The following is a 24,602-nucleotide window of genomic DNA, read 5'->3' as shown; positions in this document are numbered from 1 at the left end:
TCTTTGAGTACCAACATGATTCTGAAAAATTTTGGGCTTTGAAACATATCAATTTTAGATTTTCAGATTAGATATACCCAGCTGATATTACCTATACAAATATTCCAAAACTGAAAAAGCAAAACACAAACTCTGACATGTCAAACACTTATGTTTCTAAGTATTCTGTATAAAAGATGTTCAATCTATAGTTAAAAATAAATTCTACCAGGCATGGTGGTCCAATTCAGGAGGCTGAGGCAGGAGAATCACCACCTCAGCAATTTAATGAGGTCCTAAACAACTTAGTAAGACCCTATCACAAAATAAAAAAAGCTGGAGATGTGGCTCAGTAGTTAAGCACCCTGAGGTTAAATGCCTATTATCAAAAATTTTTTTAAAAAGTCTAAAATTAAATAAAACTTAAGATTACAATCCAAAAAATAAAGCCTGAAATAAAAAAATAAATTACCTGTATATGTTTGGGTCCAAAAGCAAGGCAGTATCTTTGGGTAACTTTGATAAATGAACTACTTTTGTTTTTAATTGATGTCGTTCACTTTCATTCACCCATACATCTGGCAGACTGTAAATTTAAAAAAAAAAAAAGTCAACAATAAAAAATGCAGTAACTTCAGATTTATCTTTCAGATGCCTCCAGCCTTTCCTACAAATCTAATAGGGCCATCTACATTAACAAATTTCCCAAAGCTCAGCCATCAACATGGTAGCACGATATGGAATTTCAGATTAATTAAAAAAAAAAAGGTGAGGTGGGGGAGTACCATTAAATTTTAAAAATGAATTTAGGGATGAACAAGGAATTTTTGGTGGTAAAGTCATAACACACTGCCTGGCTTTTAACTCACTACATAAAATTCATTCTTGAGTTTGGTGCTAGGGGAATGTGGCGTCTCCTTAAGGAAAATCCCACAAAACCTAATTCCACTTAAAAGGAAGGGAAAATGTATATAAGTGACCAAAATCTGATTTCAAAGAATTTAATCCTACAAAAAAAAATTTTTAAGAAAGCATTTTGATATTTGGATTACTTCTTTTCCATTTTGGGAGAGATAAAGGACACCAGCCATCAATTTGCTAAAGATAAGAAGAGTTTTATAATTACAGTAATTTATAATTACTGTAATTTAAAAAACACAAAATGTAAAAGGGAATGATAACAGCCAGTATTGAGAATTGAGATGTAGCTCAGAAGTAGAGCACAAATAAGGCTCTAGATTTGATGCCCAGCAATGAGAAAAACAGAGCCAGTATTGATAATAAGCCAGAGAAATAAGCTCATTAATATAGTACAGGGATTACAAACTGTTTTCAGAGGGGGTAATTCCTATTTTTTTTTTAAATCTTAACATTATGCATGATTTATAATAAATAAGAGATTTTCATATCTTTTGAGAAGCTAAAAATTAAAGTCAACATTTAGCAAAAAGGAATTAATTAAATAAATACCATGTCCACAAAACCAATACAGGGTGTGGATGTGTGTGTGTAGGGCAATAGAGCAGGGAGAGAACTGTGAAAAATGTTTTCCACATACTAAAGAAGTATGATAATCACAGAATTCAAAAGTTAAAACAAACTTGTGAATTAAATTTAAACTGTAAATTTCCAAATCTATTTAAACACTTTTTATTCATATAATACTCATATTAACATCTCCTAAGAAGTGAATTGAAAAACATTGCAGAAAAAAACAACAAGGGCAAATATTAGCCATATACTGCTAATTACTGAAGTAGGCATATACAATAAAATTCTCTTCGTTTAAATTTATACTATTCTGGATGCTCATCAGGCTTTGTCCAACACTTTATCATACACCTTCATTAACTTTTTGTAACAAAATTTTAATATAAAGATAAATGGAAATTTATAAATTTAGGAACATATAGATAAGGAATACTCTAGATGGATAATAAAACTCAAAGAAAAATGTAATCATTGTTAGAAAAAATGGACAATAGTTTTTCTTTTCTTTATCTTGTACCAGGGGATTGAACCAGGGCCACTTAACCACTGAGCCACATCCCCAGCCCATTTTATTTTTTATTTTGAGATGGGGTCTTGCTAAGCTGCTCAGGGCCTCACTAAGTTGTCAAAGCTGGCTTTGAACTTATGATCCTCCTACCTCTACTTCTTGAGCCGCTGGGATTACAGGCGTGTGCCACTGTGCCCTGCAACAGTAGTTTTTCTATAAAATATTATGTGCTGAAAGACATTTAGAAATTTTCTTTAAAAAAAAAATCATTCAAACAAAAGCATGGCTCAGGATGATTCCATACTGCTTGGAGGTTATTAAAATTCCTAATAAATACTAAAAATGATTAAACTAATTTTACTGAAAACAATAAAAAGCTAAGGTTTTCAAGCTTATAACTTGAGCTATGCACTCATATACCTTTCAGATTCTCTCTTTAATCCTGATAACCTCAAAACACTATACCGTTTGGTTCCTCTAAATCTTTTTAATAAGCTGAGTAATTATTGTGCTTAAGACTTTAATAAAGCAGGGCATGGTGGCACACGCCTATAATCCAGCAACTTGGGAGGCTGCAGCAGGAGGATCACAAATTCAAGACCAGCCTCAGCAACTTAGCAGGACCCTGTCTCAAAATAAAAAATAAGAGGGGTTGAGGATGCAGCCCAGTGGTTAAATTCCCCTGGGTTCAATCCTCAGTACCAAAAAAGATTTTAATAAAAGTGTAATATACGTCCATTAGTTACAAATAATATTTCAAATACTTACATGTCTTCAGGCATCCAATGAAGCAAAAGTTTTATCTTTCCAGAATCCTCTTTTCTCTTAGCTATTACCTAGTAATGATATAAAAAGAAATCATAAAATAAGTTGTAAAATATCATTCTCCTGTACTGTTAAAAAGCACTTTTGCCCCTATTCAAGAACTTTAAGTGTCCAAACCCTACACAAGATACTATCGCACTCAACCCACTTTCCTGCAAGACTGAAACTTCTAAGACACAGAAATCTATCCTACAGATTCTGGTTTCATACTAAATATAGCAGTAGCAGTGTTTATTATAAATTGAATTAACTAAACTTTCAGAAATTCATCCTAAAGAAACAAGCTTGAATTTAGAAAAAGCTTAAGGATATTCATGTTACAATGAAAACCTTTGGACACTCTGGCCCTCAAAAGGGAGAACAAAAATCCAAACTTATAGACCTAGTAGTTACTAGTAGTTACTTTTTTTTTTTTTAATCATTATCTCCACCCAAGTCACCATAACCAAAGTTCAGTTCTTCAATCTTCTAGACTTCTTCGGGTTCCCCAAACCATTCTCCACTCAGTTCCCAGAGTGCCTGGTCCAAAGCACAGATGAAATAGTAGTACCACTTCCCTGACTACAATTTTACAGAACTTCTCCTGAGCACTTTAAGACAAGGTAATCTTATTATGATGCCCAAATCATTCAGGATCTGGCTTGTCAAGTCTCGTTTAGTTTTAGGTTTTCATTTTACATTTTTCTGCCTTGAACTTCAACCTCATGTTAAGAATCACTTCCCAAACTATGAGACATATAAAAGACACTTTCTGATTTCTGATCTCTAATTTTTCAGAATAATAAACTCTCTGTGCTTTGTACCAACAGCACTGCAATTTGCAGAAGAAATAGCTGTCACAGATCAGACCCTAGGCACCTGGCAGTGATGCACACCAAATCCCATTCTAGGGGATTGCTCATATGAAAACTAAGTTCACAGCTTTAGAAAACTTGCTAAAGACAGTCTCTGAAAACATAAGCATGTGCTATAGAATTACAGTAAAAAGAATGAAAATAAAAGTCTTAAAATCTCAAAGATCCACATATATGGGTATTTCTAATGGCTTTCAAATTGTCTGGCTCCAATTCAAATATATAGAAACTGCAAACTACTAGATTATATATACGAATTATAAATATGGCTTAATGAAAAAATGTAACTAGAGGTCATCTAAATTCAGTTACAAATTGAGCTAAAATGTTGGAAGTATACATAATTTAGGGAGGAAGGGAAGATACTAGGGTCTGGTTATGCTGCCCAGATTTACATCAAACTCTCAATCCTCTTGCTTTGATCTCCCAAGTAGCTGGCATCACAAGACATGAAATACAACAACAGGCTTACAGTAAAAATACACACACACACACTTTTAGTAGTAGATGGACACAATATCTTTATTTTATTTATTTTTATGTGGTGCTATGGATCGAACCTAGTGCCTCACGCATGCAAGGCAAGCGCTCTACCACTGAGCTACAATCTTAGCCCCTTATGGTTCATTTTTTATTACAAACTTTAAGATAATGCTTAAATAAAATATTAACAAGACTAGGAAAACAGTTCAGTGGTACAGCACTTGCCTGGCATTCACAAGGCCCTGGGTTTTATCCCCAGAACCACAAATAAAATAAAAACAAATCAAAATGATTATAGCAGTTACAATTTCCACATTAGCAAAATAGTGCTTACTGTTTTAATTATCTCAATCTCAATTTTTTAACAAGTTTTGTTTCAACCAGCCACATTTATGTCATCCTGTGAACATACTAGAAATGAGTAAAAACAGGACTTCAAACAAAAATATAACATTTGCTCCATTATATAAAACCTGTAGTTAAATTTAAATAAACACCATAATTCTAGACTTGAAAATGAAATTAAAAAGCTCAAGAACAGACTTTGAGGTGCTAAAACAAAATGTTACCACCACAAGCCAGGCACAGCGGTGCAAACCTTTAATCCCAGCACCTTGGGAGGCTGAAATAGGAGAATTCCAAGATTGAGACCAGCCACAGCAATTTATCAAGACCCTGTCTCAAAACAAAAAATAAAAAGGACTGGGGATGTAGCTCAATGGTGGAGTGCACCTGAGTTCAATATACCCAGCACTAAATAAATAAACCACCACAATAAAATAAGATAAACAATGCAAGTCAACCAAGTACCATAAGCCCACAAACTATTAACTAGGATTCTGCTGACCTCTTCTGGAGAAGGCTCAAAGGAAAATTGTTTTAGTTATGGAAATAGGACACATTAGGCAAACTGCATACATACCATTCTTTTGCAACATGTTTCATTATTAGTATGGTTATTGCCTATAAAAGTTAATTTGATAACAAGGAAATTTAAAGCTGCCTTAAGTATGGAACTTTCTGACAACTAACAGAAGTGATTCTGCTTAACATATACTGCCACCATCAAAACCTTACTAGTATGGAGAGAACTTATGCACCTACCTCCTTTCTTTTCTATTGTGTCCCAAGAAGACCCTGCCTCATTCGAAGTCTCTTCCTTCCACTTTCCTTCCCTAGCAAAAATTATTCTTCAGATTACATTCCATCTTTTTGACTTTTCCTCAGCCAAGATACCTCTGCCTCCTTGCTGTCACTTAAGGATTCACATCACTCATTTCTCAGTTTTCAAACCATCACATACACACATATCATGGCCTTAAATCCTCTCACATAGTTTTTATAGCCAGAAAAATTTTCATCTGCATAGACTTATATGGAACCCTTAAAATTTTATTTTCTTCCTAGATTCTTAATAGAAGAAAATAAAATTTTAGTTACTTCATTTTTTCCTGATTATCGCAGGGGGTATCTGTAGTCCTCCCATGGTGTAAGGATTTTGTCCAAAGGACTATTTTAATGAAAGCATATGAAAGTTAATGAGCTGGTGCTTCATCTTTTTGGGGGGAGAGGGGGGCAGGGGGTTACCGGGGATTGAACTCAGGGACACTATACCACTTAGCCACACCCCCAGTACTATATTGTGTTTTATATAGAGGCAGGGTCTGAGTTGCTGAGCACCTCACTTTTGCTGAGGTTGGCTTTGATCTCATGATCCTCCTGTCTCAGCCTCCCAAGCCACTGGGATAACAGGTGTGTACCACCAGGCCCGGCAGTACTTCACTTTTCAATCATAACTCTACTTATCATTATCAAAAACTTATTTGTAGATACTTGTTCATTATAAGACCACCATTTCATTAACTATTTGGAGAACCCCAAACCTCAGTCCTTACACTACTTTCTCTTTTCTATTTACACTGGGTTTTTAAGTAATAACATCCAATCTGACACTTGCAAATATCACTGATATGCTAAAAATTCCCCATCCTTGTTATATGTAGTCATATCTCTCCTCTAAACTCTTACATCCATACTTACTTGTGGGACAGAGCTACATCACTACATGCCTTAAAGGCCTATCCTGTCAGTCCAGATTAGAGTTCCTAAAACTGTCTCCTCTCTTAATTTGCTCATACCACAGCCAATGGCAACTCCAACACTTTAGCCAGCTACCCTGGCCAAAAAGTCGTGGAGTCATCCTTTCATCTCAAACTATTTATAATTCTTGTCAATACTAACATTAAAACATACTCAAAATGCAATTCTTCACCAAACATACAAAATCACAACAGATCTACACCAAAGCACATTATAATGAAAATGCCTAGCATACAGAATAAGGATACAATCTTAAAAGCCGCAAGAGAGAGGAATCTGATCACATATAGAGGGAGACCAATTCGTATCTCAGCAGATTTTTTCAACACAGACCCTCAAAAGCCAGGAGATCATGGAACAACATATACAAAGCTCTGAAAGAGAATAGATGCCAACCAAGAATCTTATAGGCAGCAAAACTAAGCTTTATATTTGTAATGAAATAAAAATCTTCCATGAAAAACAAAAAAATTAAAAGAATTTATAACTAGAAAGCCTGCACTACAGAACATCCTCAGCAAAATATTCCACAAGGAGGAAATGAAAAGCAGTGATAAAAATCAGCAGAGGGAGGGATTACACTAAAGGAAAAACAGAGGAGAAACCAAATCATATTAAATACAAAAAATAAACAAAAATGACTGGGAATACAAATCATGTCTCAACAATAACCCTGAATGATAATAGCCTAAACTTACCAATCAAAAGACATAGACTGGCAGACTGGATCAAAAAAAACCTACGCAACAATATGCTGCCTCCAAGAGACTCATCTTATAGAAAAAGACATCCACAGACTGAAGGTGAAGGGTTGGGAAAAATCATACCACTCACATGAACTGCGGAAGTAAGCATGGGTTTCCAGCCTCATATTAAATAAAGTAGTCTTGAAACTAAAGTTAATCAAAAGAGATAAAGAAGGACACTACATACTGCTCAAGGGAACCATACACCAACAAGACTTAATACAAATATACATGCCCCAAATAATAAAGCATCTATGTTCATCAAACAAACTTTACTCAAGTTCAAGAGTCATACAGACCACAACACAATAATTTTGGGTGACTTAACACACCTCTTTCACCACAGGATAGATCTTCCAACCAAAAGCTGAACAAAGAAACTATAGAACTTAATACAATCAATAACTTAGACTTCACTGACATATATAGAGTATTCACCCTTCAAAATGAGAACACAGATACAAAATATTGAAATCTCTGGGATGCTATGAAGGCAGTTCTCAGAGGAAAAGGTTCATTGCATGGAGTTCACTCATTAAAAGAACAAAAAGTCAACAAATAAATGACTTAACATTACATCTTAAAGCCCTAGAAAAAGAAAAACAATTCTACACCAAAAGAAGTAGAAGACTGGAAATAATTAAAATCAGAGCTGAAATCAATGAAACTGAAACAGAAGAAATAAAATTGACAAGTCAAAAAGTTGGTTCTTTGAAAAAATAAGAGACAGTTCCTTAGCCATGTTAATGAAAGGAGAGAGAAAACTCAAATTACTAAAATCCATGATAAAAAAGGAAATATCACAACAGACACTATAGAAACATAGAATATAATTAGAAATTATTTTGAAAACTTGTACTCCAATAAAATAGAAAATATTGAAGGCATCGACAAATTTCTAGAGTCATATGATTTGCCCAAACTGAATCAGGATGATATACATAATTTAAACAGATCAATTTCAAGTGATGAAATAGAAGACGCTATCAGAAGCCTACCAACCAAGAAAAGCCCAGGACCAAATGGATACACAGCCAACTTCTGCAAGACCTTTAAAGATGAACTAATACCAATACTCTTCAATTTATTTCAGGAAATAGAAAAAAATGAAGCACTTCCAAACTCATTCTTTGAGGCCAATATCACCCTGATCCTAAAATCAGGCAAAGACACATCAAAGAAAAGAAAACTTCAGACCAATATCTCTAATGAACATAGATGCAAAAATTCTCAATAAAATTCTGGCAAATCAAATACAAAAACATATCAAAAAGATAGTACACCACGATCAAGTGGGGCTTATCCCAGGGATGCAAGGTTGGTTCAACATATGGAAATCAATAAATGTAATTCATCACATCAATAAACTTAAAGATAAGAACCATATGATCAACTCAATAGATGCAGAAAAAGCATTTGACAAAATACTGCACCCCTTCATGTTCAAAACACTAGAAAAACTAAGTATAACAGGAACATATCTCAACATTGTAAAAGCTATCTATGCTAAGCCTCAGGCCAACATCATTCTAAACAGAGAAAAATTGAAAGCATTCCATCTTAAAAAAAAAAATGTAACACAGGGATGCCCTCTTTCACCACTTCTCTTTAATATAGTTCTTGAAACACTGGCCAGAACAATTAGAGAAATTATAGGAATACAGATAGGTAAAGAAGAACTCAATTAGCACTATTTGCTGATGATATATGATTCTATACCTAGAAAACCCAAAAAATTCCAGAAAACTTCTAGAACTAGTAAATGAAATCAAAGTGGCAGGAAATAAAATCAACACCATAAACCAAAGGTATTTCTGTATATCAGTAACAAATCCTCTGAAAGGGAAATGAGGATAACTACCCCATTTACAACAGCAACAAAAAATAAAATACTTGGGAATCAACAAAAGAGGTGAAAAACCTCTACAACAAAAACTACAGAATGCTAAAGAAAGAAACTGAAGAAGACCTTATAAGAGATCTACTTTGTACTTAGACAGGCAGAATTAATATTGTCAAAATGACCATACTACCAAAATACTATACAGATTTAACGCAATTCCAATCAAAATCCAAATGACACAGAAAAAGAAAAAGAAATCATGAAATTCATCTGGAAAAATAAGAGACTCAGAATCACTAAAACAATCTTTAACAAGAAGAGTGTAACAGGGGACCATCCCTACACCAGACCTTTAACTATACTACAGAGCAATAGTAACAAAAACAGCATGGTATTGGCACCAAAATAGACTTGTAGACCATTAGTACAGAACAGAGGAGACTAACACAGAGACTAATCCACATAATTAGTTATTTTATATTTGACAAAGGCACCAAAAACATACATTAGAGAAAAATAGCCTCGTCAACAAATGGCGCTGGGTAAATTGGAAATCCATATGCAACAAAATGAAATTAAACCCCTCTCTCTCACCATGCACAAAACTCAACTCAAAGTGGATCAAGGACCTAGGAATTAAACCAGAGACAGTGTGTCTATCAGAAGAAAAAGTAGGTCCAAATCTCCATCGTGTCAGAATAGCCCCCAACTTCCTTAATAAGACTCCTATAGCACAATTTTAATATCAAGAATCAATAAATGGGATGGATTCAAACTAAAAAACTTCTTCTCAGCAAAAGAAACAATCAGTGAGATGAACAGAGAGCCTACTAATTGGGAACAAATTCTTTCCACATGCACATCAGATAGAGCACTAATCTCTAGAATACATAAAGAACTCAAAAATCTTAACACCAATAAATAAATAAATAACCCAATCAATAATGGGCCAAGGAACTGAACAGTCACTACTCAGAAGATGATCAACAAATATATGAAAAAATGTTGAACATCTCTAGCAATTAGAAAAGGGCAAATCAAAACTACTCTATGATTTCATCTCACTCCCGTCAGAACTAACAATAAGTGTTGGCGAGGATGCAGGGGAAAAAGCATACTCATACACTGCTGGTGGGACTGCAAATGGTGCAGCCTATATGGAAAGCAGTAAGGAGAATCTTTGGAAAACTGGGAATGCAACCAACATTTGACCTAGCTATCCCACTCCTTGGTCTATACCCAAAGGACATAAAAATGGCATGCTACAAGGACACAGCCACATCGATGTTTATAGCAGCACAATTCACAGTAGCTAAACTGTGGAACCAACCTACCTGCCCTTCAGTAGATGAATGGATAAAGAAAATATGGTATATACACACAATGGAATATTATTCAGCATTAAAAGAGAATAAAATCATGGCATTTGCAGGTAAATGGATGGAGCTAGAGAATATAATGCTAAGTGAAATTAGCCAATGCCCCAAAACCAAATACTGAATGATTTCTCTGATTTAAGGATGGTAATTCATAATATGCTGGGGGGCAGGGGCATTAAATGAACTCTAAATAGGGCAAAGGGGAAAAGGGAAGGGAGGGAAAGGGAGAGCATAGGGTTAGAAAGACAGTGGAATGGGATGGTCATCATTAACATAAGTATGAAGAAACAAAGGATGTGACTCTACTTTGTGTACACCAAAGATATGAAAAATTGTGCTCTATATGTGTAATACGAATTGTAATGCATTCTGTTGTCATATTTAACAAATTAAAATTTTTTAAAAAAAGATGCAGTCCTTACCATTTCCACTGCAACCACACTGAACCAAGCCACTATCAGTCTCAACTGAAAGACTGGACTCTTTTCTTCCTACTCCTGACCTCCTACAATCTGTTCTCAACACCAAAAACAAAGCAAGCACATTATAGTCTGTGAGAGTCAAAACAATAGTATATTCTTTAGAGGAAAAGGTGGAGGAATTAACTGCAACACTGAGAGTGATGGGAATATTCTGTATCTTAACTGTAGTAGTTGTTTCATAGGTGAATGCAACTGTCAAAATTCACAGAATTGTAGACTTAATTGGGTGCCATTTACTTTATATAAATTATACCTCAATTAAAAAATCAAGGAAGAAAGTCAGGTCATGCTTACTCAAATTCCTTCAATGGCTTCTCATCTCACACAGAGTAAGTCTACAAGGTTCTCCCACTTACCTGACTTAACTCCTGCTGTCTAGTTCTCTCCAGCTACACTGATCTTCCTCTTCTCTGCTTTTCAAACATTTTTCCACTCTAGTTAAAATGTCCTTTTTCTTTCAAGTTTTTACAATTTTACTAACTTCCTTTGTTTATCATGTCTCTTCCACTACAGTGTACCATATTTGTTTTCTCTGGTTTTTACCATTAGTACCTGACCTCACAGTAAGTCCTCAATATTTACATGAATGAACAAATTTGCCCTAATGCCACATTCAGCCTGGTGACCACATCTTTATTGACCTTTTGTTTGTTTGTTTGTTTGTTTAACGACAGACACACAGACAAATGGACTAACTTCGAGGTCGTATACTTCAATTCCTACGATTCAGAAGGCTGAGGCAGGAGGATCATAAGTTCAAAGCTAGCCTGGGCAAGTTAACTAGACCCTGTCTCCAAATAAAAAGACTGGGAATTATAGCTCAGTGGTAGAGCACCCATGGATTTGATACCCAGTACTGCAAAAAATTAAATGAAAAAAATAATAATAATAGAATAAATAAAGACTTCTGGGGCTGGGGAATATATCTCAGTGGTAGAGCACTTGCCTAGCATACACAAGGCCTTACGTGAAATTCCTGCCAAACTTTGCAAATAAATAAAAAAAACCAATTTCAGGCCTACCGCATTATAAACCTATGTTTACAAGCTTCAAAAAAATGACTTCTATCATCACTACTGAGCAAGCCCCTGACCTTGGTACCACAGCAAAATTCCCAAAGTAGCCATTTTAACTCCTTCCGGTCTCCAAACATTATATTTTCCCCTTCAACTCTCTCATCCTTATTTAGATAACTATATTTCCTATGCTCTTTAAAAGAATGTAAATATCGTATACCTCTCTTCAAATCCAAACACACACACCTCACATCTTACAATTTCAAATAAAATTTCCCTTTCCTCTTTCTATATACAATCTTTTACTTTCTTTCCTTTAATTACACATCTTCAATTCTTTACTCTCTCACACTCATATCTTTACCTAATTTCCAATATTCACAATTCCACCCCTAATTATTTAAAAAGCTTGCTTCGAGTATACTGATACTTAAATATTGCTCTATTTTTCTATGTTCCTTTTAATATCACATATTTTAGCCTAATACCAAAAGGGTTCTCACTATAGAATCCATGAATCAAGCTAGGGATAGAGGTCCCTAAGCCCTATGTAACTATACTATGTACATACATATAACTACACTGTGTCATACTGGAAAAGGCACAGAACATGTTTAGTTCCTAGTTTTGTCATCTGAAAAATCTGAGTTAGGAACAGCAGTGCTGTATGATCAATTAAAAATATCTACAATTTAATTTTATATGATATATTTAATAATTTGTCTTAAATTGTATCAAGTTTGCCTCCATTTAGATTTATTTCATAAATACAATCCATTGTTGAGTTATTTTCTTGACCCATTCAATCTTAATAGAGCTTATAAAATTATATATCCTTGCATCTAGACTAATCTAGACTGAAATTATATCACATAAAAATAAAATATTATAAATTCGGGAGGAGGCAGAAGGACTTCAAGTTTGAGCCCAGCCTAGACACTTAGTAAGATCCTGTCTCAAATTTTTAAAATATTTTTAAAAGGCTGGAGAGGTAGCTTAGTGGTAGAGTATCTGCCAGGCATGCAAAATACTGTAGGTTCAATTCCTACTAAGACAAACACAAATACTCTAAGATCTTATTTCCAACTATCTTCAGAAAGTAGTTATAGTATTTTACCACTCAATCCTTATGATGAATATCCACAAATACACTACTAGAACATTTCCTTATTTTTAAAATGAGAATATCGGGGAGACCCAGTAGAGTAGACTGTTATAATGGTAGTACTGGAAGTTGTTTTCTAAAATGGATTGGAATGGGGAATATAACAGGTGACATATATTTAGTGAGCAAGACAGATGAAAAATCAAAAGGGTCAGAAAGAACAATAGAAGTATACACAAATATACAAAAAAGTCTAATAACTGGGAAATTGCTATAAATGTAAGGAAAAGTAAAACTGCCAAGAAAATCTCATTACAGGAGATGGGGAAAGCAGATTCAAATCCAACAAGATATAGATGTCAACAATTATTTTAATATTAAATTCTTGTTCAATTGAAATATAAAAGTAAACCAAATTTAGAATATTTAATATTTCAACAGTGAAAATTAAATACTCATTTTTCTATGGACTCAAATTATCAATAATCTGGTCTGTAATTCCCCTTTATTAATTTACCTACACCAAACTACACCAACTTAAAAAGGACTAGAATTGGTCACAGTAGCACATGCCTGTAATCCCAGCTACTTGGGAGGCTGAAGCAGGAAGACTACAAGTTTGAGGTCAGCCTGGGCAATTTAGAGAGACCTTGTCTGAAAATAAAAAGGACTGGGGGATATAGCTCAGTGGTAAGGGCATCCCTGGGTTCAATCTCCAGAATGAAGTAGGGTGGTGGATTGATGATTAGGTAACAAATGGAAAAGGACATGAAAGAAAACAATTATATTAACTCTTAGTTAACCTAAAAGTAAACTATACTTACTTCTTGTTTTTTCAATTTGATTATTTTTCTTCTGTGTTGAAAACCTGGTCACCCAACAAATATACTGAATGTCTACCATGTGCTAGCCAAAATTCAAGGCACCCAAAATATATCAGTAAAACAAAACATTTAAAATTTTCTCCCTCAACAAACTTTAATTTGATGGCCAATGATATATAACTTTTTAACTACATGTGTATATATTGAGGGTAAGGTCTACACAACACATGGGGTATGAATAAAAAGTTTTAGACCTAAAAACAAAATAAAACACCACAGAGGGCAGAAAAGACACCTCATTTACTTAAAGTCAAAGCCCAGTCTAATGCAAGTAGCACACTATGCCACAATATCTTTAAAACTCAAACAAAAGGCTTAAATATTCACTTTAATCATAAACATACAGAATTATAGGAACTATCTGCTTTATAACCACTAATACAAATAATTTTTAAAATACTGATAAAGCATAAAGGTTTTGTGACTTTGTTAAAATGTATTTTCTTAGAATTTGAGCAATTCAGAGTATGGTTTTAAAAACAAAATAGACCTTGCAAATCTTTTTAAATTTTTCTGTAGTTACAGATGGACTACATGCCTTTATTTTATTTATTTTGTAAGCGGTGCTAAAGATCGAAACCAGTGCCTCTCACAAGCTAGGCAAGTGCTTTACTACTGAGCCCCAGCCAGAGCCCAGCCCTCGCAAATCTACATATATATAATTTAAAAGGAAAAATTAAATACTTACGGTACTATGAAAAACAACGCTGTGTCCCTTCCCTAAACTTTCTATATGAGCTGAGAGGTTAAAGCATATGGCTCGGTGTCTTATCGCATCCAGTGTTTGTGCATCGAAGAAATCATGTGGTCGTGCTACAAGTCAACACAAAAAAAAGGTAAAGAATATTTAGAAAAATATAAAGTCTATTAAATGTACAAATAGTCCATTCGCCACAAAAATAAGTTAAAAAGATTAGTTTTAAACAAGTAATTGTTTAACCCTATCTAGGGTTTAAATGCAAGATATTCTTTGCTTTCAAAACAGGGACTCTGGCAGAGAAGAGAAAGATGGAGAAGATAAAGTTGGAAAGCAAAATTCTAACTAATGCTTGAATATGGATTAATTCTCCCCCATTAAAATATGAGACTTTAACCTCAACCCTCATAATTTCATTTGCAGTTACTTTTTCATAAAATTGTACCTTTTATTCCAACATCTCTCCTCAGCACCAGCTCTACATTTTCAACACAGATCAACATCTAATTGACACCCTCCATCTATGCACAACACCAGGGTCTCAAACTCACCATAGCCAAACATAAATACATTTCATGGGTCTAGGGTGTAGCTCAATGGTGGAGCACTTGCCTATCATGTGTGAGACATTGGGTTCAATTCTCAGCACCACATATAAATAAATAAAGGACCACTGACAACTTAAAAAATTAGCATTTTAAAAAAATTACATTTCATGGGCATTGTTTTTAATATGTAATAAAAAATTTTTCCAGTACCAACGAAGTGACATTTAGAGATGTTGATAAGTATTTTATTGAATACAACAATTTAAGAAATATTGACAATTTTTTGGAGGGGGGGAGATATTATCCAAGCTGGTCTCAGAACTACTAGGCTCAAATGATCCTTCTCATTTGTCCCAGTAACTGGGACTATAAACATGAGCCACTGTGCTCAGCCTAATATGTCATTGAATTTTGTGTGTGTGTGTGTGCGGTGCTGGGGAATCCAGGGCCTAACACATGCTAGGCAAGCACTCCATCAGTTAACTACATCCCCATCAATACACTTCTGAATTACAATCAGTCCACCAAAGTTCCAAACTCACGAGTTATCAGCGTGCGGGGGACTATGTGCATGACCTACTTTAGACTATTTCTCATTCAGAAAATGGGAATAAAACAACTATATATTGATTAAATAAAACAAAAGCATACAAAACTGTCTTGTAAATCATACATCAATTTATACCAAGCCTTATGTAACATTTTAAAATAAACAAAGTAAGAAATTGTTTAGTGTATTCACAATAAAGTCATACACTGGAGAATGTTTTTTAAATTTCTATTTTTACTCCACTAAATACTACTACAAATTGGGCTATTCTTAGTACTAATAAGAAAATTGGGCTGGGGTTTTAACTCAGTCATACAGCACTTGCCTAGCATGTGTGAGGCACTGGGTTTGATCCTTAGCACCATCCATAAATAATAATAAAGGAACATCAACAACTAAAAGAAATTTTTTTAAAGAAAATTGCTCAAATTAAAGAGTTGGTTATGTTATATTTACAGAGCTTACTGATATATGTAATGTTCATGATCTGAACTCAAAATTCAGTTTTCCTAAAAACAATGATTGGCTTGATTTCTGGTATAAAGTATTCTGAATTACATGCAGGCTGATTTTCCATACTGTGACTATCAATAGATTTCTCAGAATACCTATAAAAATAATAAAAATACAACAGTTTATTTTACTTATTTATTTAGTACAGGGGACGGAACCCAGGGGTGCTTCACTACTGAGTATTATATCCCCAAGTGCTTTTCACTGTTTATTTTGAACCATGATCTTGCTAAGTTGCCCAGGCCAGCCTTGAACTTGCCTGCCTCCGCCTCCTGAATCGCTGGGATATAGGTGTGTGCCACAACACCCAGCACACCACAGGTTTTGTACAGGACATTTTCACCAGTAACTTTTCTCACTAGATTTTTTTTTCTTTTTTTCCAAGAGAAAATAAGAAAAACACCATCTAGAAATGAAGTAGCAGAACCCACAAAACCAGGAGTGCAACCATACTTGGGGTGGGAAGCAGTGATGATTTTTACCTAATGCTAAGAAACAAATCTCTCTTCTGTAGCTACTGAGGAGAAAAATGTGGTTTCATAAAAAGTTTTCCTAAGAAAGAATAAGCACTATGAGAAAATAATAATTTACCCCTTCTAATCATTCAGGTTAGTCACTCCTCCTTCAAGATCAAAACACTAAAATCATCACTTAAGTTTCAAAAATGATGAAAAGAGCCACTGAACTTCTATGCAATGCAGACCTCCACTGTTATAATAAATATGAAGAATACCAAACTAAAATCTGGAGTATAGCTTGGTGATAAAGTACACATTCAGAATGTGCGAGGCCCTGGGTTCAATCCCCAGCCCCAGACAGACAGACACACACACACACATACACACACACACACTCACTCACTCTCTCTCTCTCTCTCTCTCTCCCCGCCCCAAAGCACATGTATAATTCATTAGAATAAGGGAAATAGCACTTTTGTTTATTTCTTCATTTCTTCCTTTTCAATATTCCTTCTAAGCAATTCCTTTCAATGTGTGTTAATATTACCTACAATGTATAAATTATGTATATTACAGCTGTGTACAGTCCATGCATTTTTCAACTGATAAATACATAATCAAAAACTATGGATAGGCAATTGGATATAATGGTGGATCCTGGGGAGCAGTAGAGTGAAAGGAGTGAAAGGGTAAACATTTTTACCCCTCCGAGTGTCTAACTCACCTGGAGGGGTAAAAATTTTTCCATTATGGCTTATTCAAAGACAAGGACCAATGATGAAAAAATTACTTATCATATATCCTAGTGTCAAGGAAATCTCAGATAAAATATCTAAAGAGGAGATGGTGAGATGGTTAAAGATGACTGTGAAAACTTTCAAGGACATGGACTAGGACTCTGAAAAAGAAAAGGAGCTTTATCTAAACGTAGCTTTACATCTTGCTTCAGATTGTTTCCTTAAGCATCCTGATAAAGATGTTCATTTACTAATGGCCTGCTGCCTTGCCAATATTTTCAGGATTTATGCTCCTGAAGTTCCTTACACATCCCCTGATAAACTAAAGGATATATTTATGTTTGTAACAAGGCAGTTGAAGGGGTTGGAGGATACAAAAAGCCCATAATACAATAGATATTTTTATTTACTTGAGAACATTGCTTGAGTCAAGTCATACAACATATGCGCTGAGTTAGAAGACAGCAATGACATTTTTACCTAATTATACAGAACATTATTTTCAGTTATAAACAATGGGCATAATCAGAAAGTTCATATGCACATGGTAGACCCCATGAGCTCTATTATTTGTGAAGGTGATACAGTGTCTCAGGAGCTTTTGGAAACCGTTTTAGTAAATCTGGTGACTGCCAATAAGAATTTAAACAAGCAAGTATATGATTTGGCAAAGTCTTTACTGAAGAGGACAACTCAAACTATTAAACCATGTATTACCATTTTTTTAAAATCAGGATCTGATGCTTGAGAAAATATCTATCAGTTATTTGTCAGAACATGTGTTTGACTTAATTTTGGAGCTCTACAATATTGATAGTCAACTGCTGCTCTCTGTTTTTCCCCAGCTTGAGTTTAAATTAAAGAGCAACTATATTGAGGAAGGACTCCAAGTTGTTAAACTACTAGCAAAAATGTTCAGGGCAAAGGATTCAGAATTGGCTTCTCAAAACAAACCACTTTGGCAGTGCTTAAGCAGGTTTAATGATATCCATGTACCAATCCACCTGGAAACTGTGAAATTTGCTAGTTGTTGTCTCATGAACCACCGATTTAGCAAAGGATTTAACAGAATATCTTAAAATGAGGTTTCATGACTCTGAGGAAGAAGCTATTAGACATAATGTTATCATCTCTGTAGTTATAGTTGCTAAAAATGATATTCTTCTGGTCAATGATCAATTACTTAATTTTGTGAGAGAGTGAACATTAGATAAACATTGGAGAGTGTGCAAAGAAGCCATGATGGGATTTGCCCAAATTTGCAAAAAGTATGCTTTACAATCAATAGCTGGAAAAGATGCTACAAAACAGATATCAAGGATCAAGGAAAACGGCTACATATATTTTACCAAAACAGTATTGATGATCAATTACTTTTGAATGGATCTTTCCTCAATACATGGTTCCCTAAAATTTGCAAAATACAGAACAGATGAAGTGCTTTTACTACTTGTACTTGCCACATTGGATTTATATGCTGTGAAGAAAGTCTCAAATGTCACACTCTTCTTTTTATCATTTGCACTATTAGATTTTATGGGAAAGAAGCCACAAATAGCTGTATTTAAAAATGTAGAATACACAATATAAACATTGTTTAAAGGGTAAAGACACAATAAAATACACGACTATTTTTTAGAAATTTTGCCAAAATGAGATTAAGCAATTAAAAAGCAGAGCTAACTGACTGGGGGGAGAGCTATGGAACATGCCAGACCGATGCCCAACCATAATCCCATTCGTTAAGGAGGTTGAAGCAGGAGGACCACACGTTCAAAGCCAGCCTCTGTAACTGAGCAACACCCTAAGCAACTTAGAAAGACCCTGTCTCGAAATAAAAAAATACAAAGGGCTGGGGGTGTGTCTCGGTTATTAAAAGCCCCTGGGTTCAATCCCTGGTGTACACACACACACACACACACAAAAAAAAAAAAAAAAACCTTTGGAAAGCTGGGGATGTGGCCCACATGACTTGTCTAGTATGAGGCCCTGGATTTAATCCCCAAGCATCACACACACACACACACACACCCTTTGGAAATCATAAAAATAGACACCCTATGTTCCAGTGGTTATGTGTAAAAATGGTGATGTGGTTATGCAGAAGAATATTCTCAGAAGATGTGTTAAGTATTTGATTCAGGACCACCCCCCTACCCCCCAAAAAAGATATAGGTAGAGAGATGAAGCAAACTATCTACTCCCATCTACTCAAAAGGCTGAGGCAGGAGGGTTGTTAAGTTCAAGGCCAGCCTGAACAATTTAATGGGGATCTAGTTAAGAGGTAGAGAGCCCTGGGTTAAGTCCCTCATACTATCAAAAAAAAAAAAAAAAGCCATGCTGAAGACTAAAACTTTTAAGCCAGATGTGATGGTACACACCTGTAATCCCAGCTACTCAGAAGGCTGAGTCACTGCAGCTTTGCATTAACAAAAATATTTCAAGTCAGGTATGGTGGCGCATGCCTTTATTTTCTGCTGAGTCAGGAGAATCCCAAATTACAGGCAAACCTTATCAACTTAGAAAGACCCTACCTCAAAATTTAAAAAAGGAGGAGGTGGGGACAGATAGTTCAGAAGTAAAGTACCCCTGGGTTCAATCCCCAGTACTGCAGCAAACGGAGGGATGGGGATAGGGGTCCATGTTTTAGAGATTAAAGTTATAGCCTGGATTTAGTATCTGGATTTTCTTCTATATCCCAATCAAATCCCAAGAGAAGAAGGTAAGGTGCAATCTTTTTTTTTTTCCTTCCCCCTAGTTCACCACTGCAGAGAACTCGTTTTCATTACAGCTCCATTCATTCATTCATTCATTCATACCCACTCTGACTCATATTTCTTCGTGATAGATTGGCTAGCCAGCTGCAGCTGATATAAAGAGCTAAGAATGGTGCTAGACTCTGGGGTTTCAATCAATTCTTGCCCCAACACTTGCAAGCCTTATCATCTAATTATTTTCTATCCTAAACATAAACGATGTATCTTATTACCTAGTAATTAAGCACATAACCATAGTACATACGTATTACAATGGACTGTAGGTACAGACTCATAGAGTATATTCAATTCTTTTGCTTTCACACATACTACACTTGGGAATTGATGTATTACTTAAATTTTACTTGACTTTCACCTTCACCATTTTTCAAATTTCCTAAAATGTTTCTTTTTAGAAATACCAACATGCCATGTTCTAAATTTTCTTCAGCTATAACAGAAGCAAAGTAGCCCTCAAAATCTAATTCTATACATTGCATATTCTAAGGTCATATATAATTCTATGGCTACTGCACATGTGTCACTGAATTCTCACACTGACAAACAGGTATCCTTCCTGTATATTTCTTTTAATAGAAACAGATAAACCAAGTTGAAAGACGGTAAAAATCGAATTTGCTTGAAAGGTAGAGATACAAACAGAATCTTTTAATATACACAGATTCTCAAGTGAAACACACTTACGTAATGAGCGTCGTCTTTTGTTCTTTAATTTCCTCCTTTTGTTCATTCCAGCCTTAGAAGGAGATTCTTCTTTGGCCTTTGGCTGGCTAGAAACTTTTGAGGAGTTCTGCTGACTGAAGTGTGTGGGTACGTGGCGAGCTAGCCCTCCCTGAGAAGCAAAGCTGGCATTGCAGCCACCAACAACACACTAAATAAAAATAAAAGAGAAAAAGGACATCAGGGATACTGTTTAAGTGATGAGAATTAACCTAGCTAGTTAATTCTTAGTATTTTCAGAAATAAATCAGTGCAATGGAAATAATTCTACAAAAGATACATGAGAGATTTCTTTTATAAAAGAAGTTCATTTTATACATAAAACAAAGCTATTAAAGATAACAATGTTTGTCAGTGGCACAAGTAGAAAATACAACTCAAGCTTCATGACTCACCAGTCCTACTACTCTTTCCACTACATGCAAGACAAAAAATGGTGGCATGTTCTTCCCAGAAATATCTGATTTTGAATTAATCACTTTTATAACAGGAGCAGGAAGTTATTTATCCCAACAAAAAATTACTGGGATTCCTAAATTTTTTAAATTTCTTACCTTAAGATATATGCTACTTCAAAAGCTTCATCAGCTTCCCTAATGTTCTATAGTGTTGTTACAGGTAGAAGAGAAATTTATTGATCTTTAAAGAATTTTCTTATAGCTAGGCATTTACTTGAGAGGCTGAGGCAAGAGGATTGCAAGTTTGAGGACAGCCTAGCAGTATATTGAGACCCTGTCTCAAAATAGAATTTGAAAACAACGACTGGTGATGTAGCTCAGTGGTAGAGTACATGCCTAGCATATACAAGGCCTAGGGTTCAATACCCAGTACTCCAAAAATAATGATTTTCTTATAAATTTGCTCAGTGTTGGTCTTTTGTGGGCCTTTATAAGTTCCATTAAATAATGCTTCTTCAGCCTTCTCTACTTGCAAGATTTCAATGAAAAGGACAACTATCCAAGTAACCTGGCAAATCTACCATTCTAGAAACAAATTAGAAGGCTCAGATATCATCAGAATTACAATATACAAATCAGCTACATTACTCTAGTTAGATCTTGGAATATAATTTTTCCATGTCTCTTGCAACTTAGCAAGGCCCTAAGCAAAGACCCTATCACAAAATAAAAAATAAAAGGGGCTGGTAGTATAAGCTCAGTAGTAAAGCACCCCTGGATTCAATCCCCAGTATCAAAACAAAAACAAACAAAAAAAAAACACAGCTGGATTGATAACAACTTTTCTATTAATAAAATGGTGTTCAGTTTATTTAGTTTCTGACTTGAAAACCAAACAAACACCAAGCACATATATTTTTAAGGTTCAACACCAAAACCACATGCCTTCAGGTTCTTTCTTTTGATTCAGGTACCCTCTATCAGTTTAAATTACCAAAAAGTTCAACACAATCCTCCAGTAGAAATTCTAACTTTGTCACAAATTCCCTAAATCTGCCTAAAGTAAACAAGTGCTGATACTCCTTTGAGCCTATCCTTACACATTCACTGTCTATCTGCTGATCCCAACACATAACCTTCTACGCATTTTGAAGACATAAATGCACACTTATGAGTGACGATTTCTAGAAGGATCTTGTGAATCAAACATTTCTAAATACATCAACAGATATGAATAGCAATGTGCTTACAGATTGTGATAAAAATCAATGTGGGCTTAAACATTTCACAATGAGCTCCTTATACAGTGCCAATAATTATTCCATCTATTTTGACGTTTTGGGGAACTTTTAATAGCACTCCATATTACTGTTAAAAATCTTACCCATTTTTAGGTAAATCCTAATAAAAAGAAAAATACACCGTCATTGGTGTGGTCTTCAAATAACCTGCATCAGAAATGTTCAGCTATGTATTCTAACCATGAGAAGTTTAGAACCTATTGGTTATTGTCTTCTTAGACTTTTAAGAATTCACCAAACATATTCATAGAACTACACTGTTCACTACAGGAGCCACTAGTCAAAATAGCTATTGTAAATTTTAAAATTTATTTCATTGCAACTGATTTGTTACTATTATTTGTTGAGGTAAAATTTATATAGCATTTAGTTTTTAATTATTCTGTAGAAGATTAATAATCATCATCATCATATTGAAAAATACCAAGCTTGAAAGACTCACACTACCAAATCTCATCATTTACTACACAGACACAATAATCACTGTGATATGGTATTAGGAAAAGGACAGAAATACAGATAAATAAAACATTAGGAAAATCCACAATAGACCCACACAATATGTCAACTGATTTCTGACGAAGGAGAAATTCTAACTTTGTCACAAACTCCTTAAAGCCAATTAATGAAGAAAAATAGTATTTTCGAAACTTGTCTTTTTCCAAACATAGCACAAGAACCTAGCAATGGTTACACAATTCTCAGGAGGTTGAGGCAGGAGAGCCCCAAACTTAAGGCAAGCCTTAGAAAAATTAACAAGATCCCACCTCAAAACAAAATTTTATAAAGGGCTAGAGATATAACTCAGTTATAGAGAGCGTGCCTACCATACATAAAGTTCTGGAATCAATCCCCTGTACTTGATGAGGGGAGGGGGAAGAAACATTGGAATATTTGTTTATATATAAAAAGAAAACAAAAACAACCTAAACACAGACCTTACACCTTTAACAAATATAAAAATGGTGCCAGGGCTGTGGCTCAGTGGTAGAGCACTTGCATAGCATGCGTGAGGCACTGGGTTCCATCCCTGGCAACACATAAAAACAAATAAAGGTATTGGGTCCATCTACAACTAAAAATAAATAAATAAATAAATCGAAATGGACCATAGACCTAATGTAAAATATAAAAATCATGACTATCTAAAAGAAAACAGGAGAAAATCTAGATGACTCAGTCTTGTAGAAAAATTCTGGATATATTATCAAAAGCACAAATAATTAAAGAAAAAAACTGACAAGATAATTGATAAGATGGACTTCCCCATCTTACAATTATTTTATCCATTACCTATCCTATTGCCTTACCCAAATGGTCAACCCCGCCCCCCCAGGCTTGGCCAAGTAAAACAGTTCAGGTACTGCAGCTCAGTGGCAGAGTGCTTGCCTCCCATGTGAGAGGCACTGGGTTTGATCCTCAGCACCACATAAAAATAAACAAACAAAGGCATTCTGTTCATACACAACTACAAAAAAAAAAAGTTAAAAAGACCTTGCTTACAGGGCTGGGGTTGTGGTTCAGTGGCAGAGCGCTTGCCTAGCATGTGAGGTACTGGGTTCGATTCTTAACACCACATGTAAATAAATAAATAATTAAGGACCATCACCAACTAAAAAAAAAGAAAAAGAAGAAGTAATTGCAAATAAAAATAATAATAAAAAAATAAACTAAAAAACAAGAAAAGACTTTGCTGTATTTGAGGGACAGAAAAAGAGGGGATCCAGAAGCCTGGCAACTTAGTTCTTAACAAAAAAGTGATCTCAACAAGGATCTATGCATAAAGGGTGATATGGGCATTTGAATCCTTCACTCCTACACACACAAAACATTTTTATCTATTTAATCTTCTTTTTAATAAATGAAGTATATTATCTCAAAGTATACACTTTTAAAGTGCATATTTAAAATTTAAGCAACATATGACTTTAAATTTTAAGTTGGATGTGGATTTTAGTTTAGTTAGAACACTTCCTGTAGGATGCACAGGGCTTTGGGTTCAAAACCCAACACTACAAAAATAATAATAATAAAATAAACAAAAATAATAATATATTTTAAATTACATGCATGGAAATGTGGCTTAATGGTAGACCACTTGTCTACCAAGCAAGAGGTCCTGGTTCAATCCCAGTACCATAAATATTTAATAATTAAAAATTATATTACTTAAATTATAACTTTATTTTAATACTAATGTAACATTTG

General features: G+C 34.7%; 1 protein-coding gene and 1 pseudogene across 3 annotated transcripts in view; one reads left to right on the top strand and one right to left on the bottom strand.

Moving 5' to 3' along the window:
* Aebp2 (AE binding protein 2) overlaps positions 1-24,602 on the bottom strand; it is a 194,555-nt gene that overhangs the window by 119,414 nt on the left and 50,539 nt on the right. For all 3 annotated transcript variants that reach the window (XM_046436023.2, XM_058576362.1, XM_046436024.2), the window contains exons 4-7: positions 20,660-20,846; positions 14,384-14,508; positions 2,747-2,814; positions 452-565 (exon numbers count right to left, since the gene is read on the bottom strand). In XM_046436023.2, the coding sequence (XP_046291979.1) occupies positions 452-565; positions 2,747-2,814; positions 14,384-14,508; positions 20,660-20,846 (494 nt within the window). The remainder of the gene's footprint in view (positions 1-451; positions 566-2,746; positions 2,815-14,383; positions 14,509-20,659; positions 20,847-24,602) is intronic.
* On the top strand, positions 17,211-18,799 carry LOC124087243 (sister chromatid cohesion protein PDS5 homolog B-like; annotated as a pseudogene).

Source organism: Marmota monax, unplaced genomic scaffold (assembly GCF_021218885.2).
Source record: "Marmota monax isolate L192 unplaced genomic scaffold, Marmota_monax_Labrador192_F-V1.1 WCK01_AAM20220418_F8-fsc00012, whole genome shotgun sequence".
Lineage (NCBI taxonomy): Eukaryota > Metazoa > Chordata > Mammalia > Rodentia > Sciuridae > Marmota > Marmota monax.
This window is presented reverse-complemented; position numbering and strand designations above follow the sequence as displayed.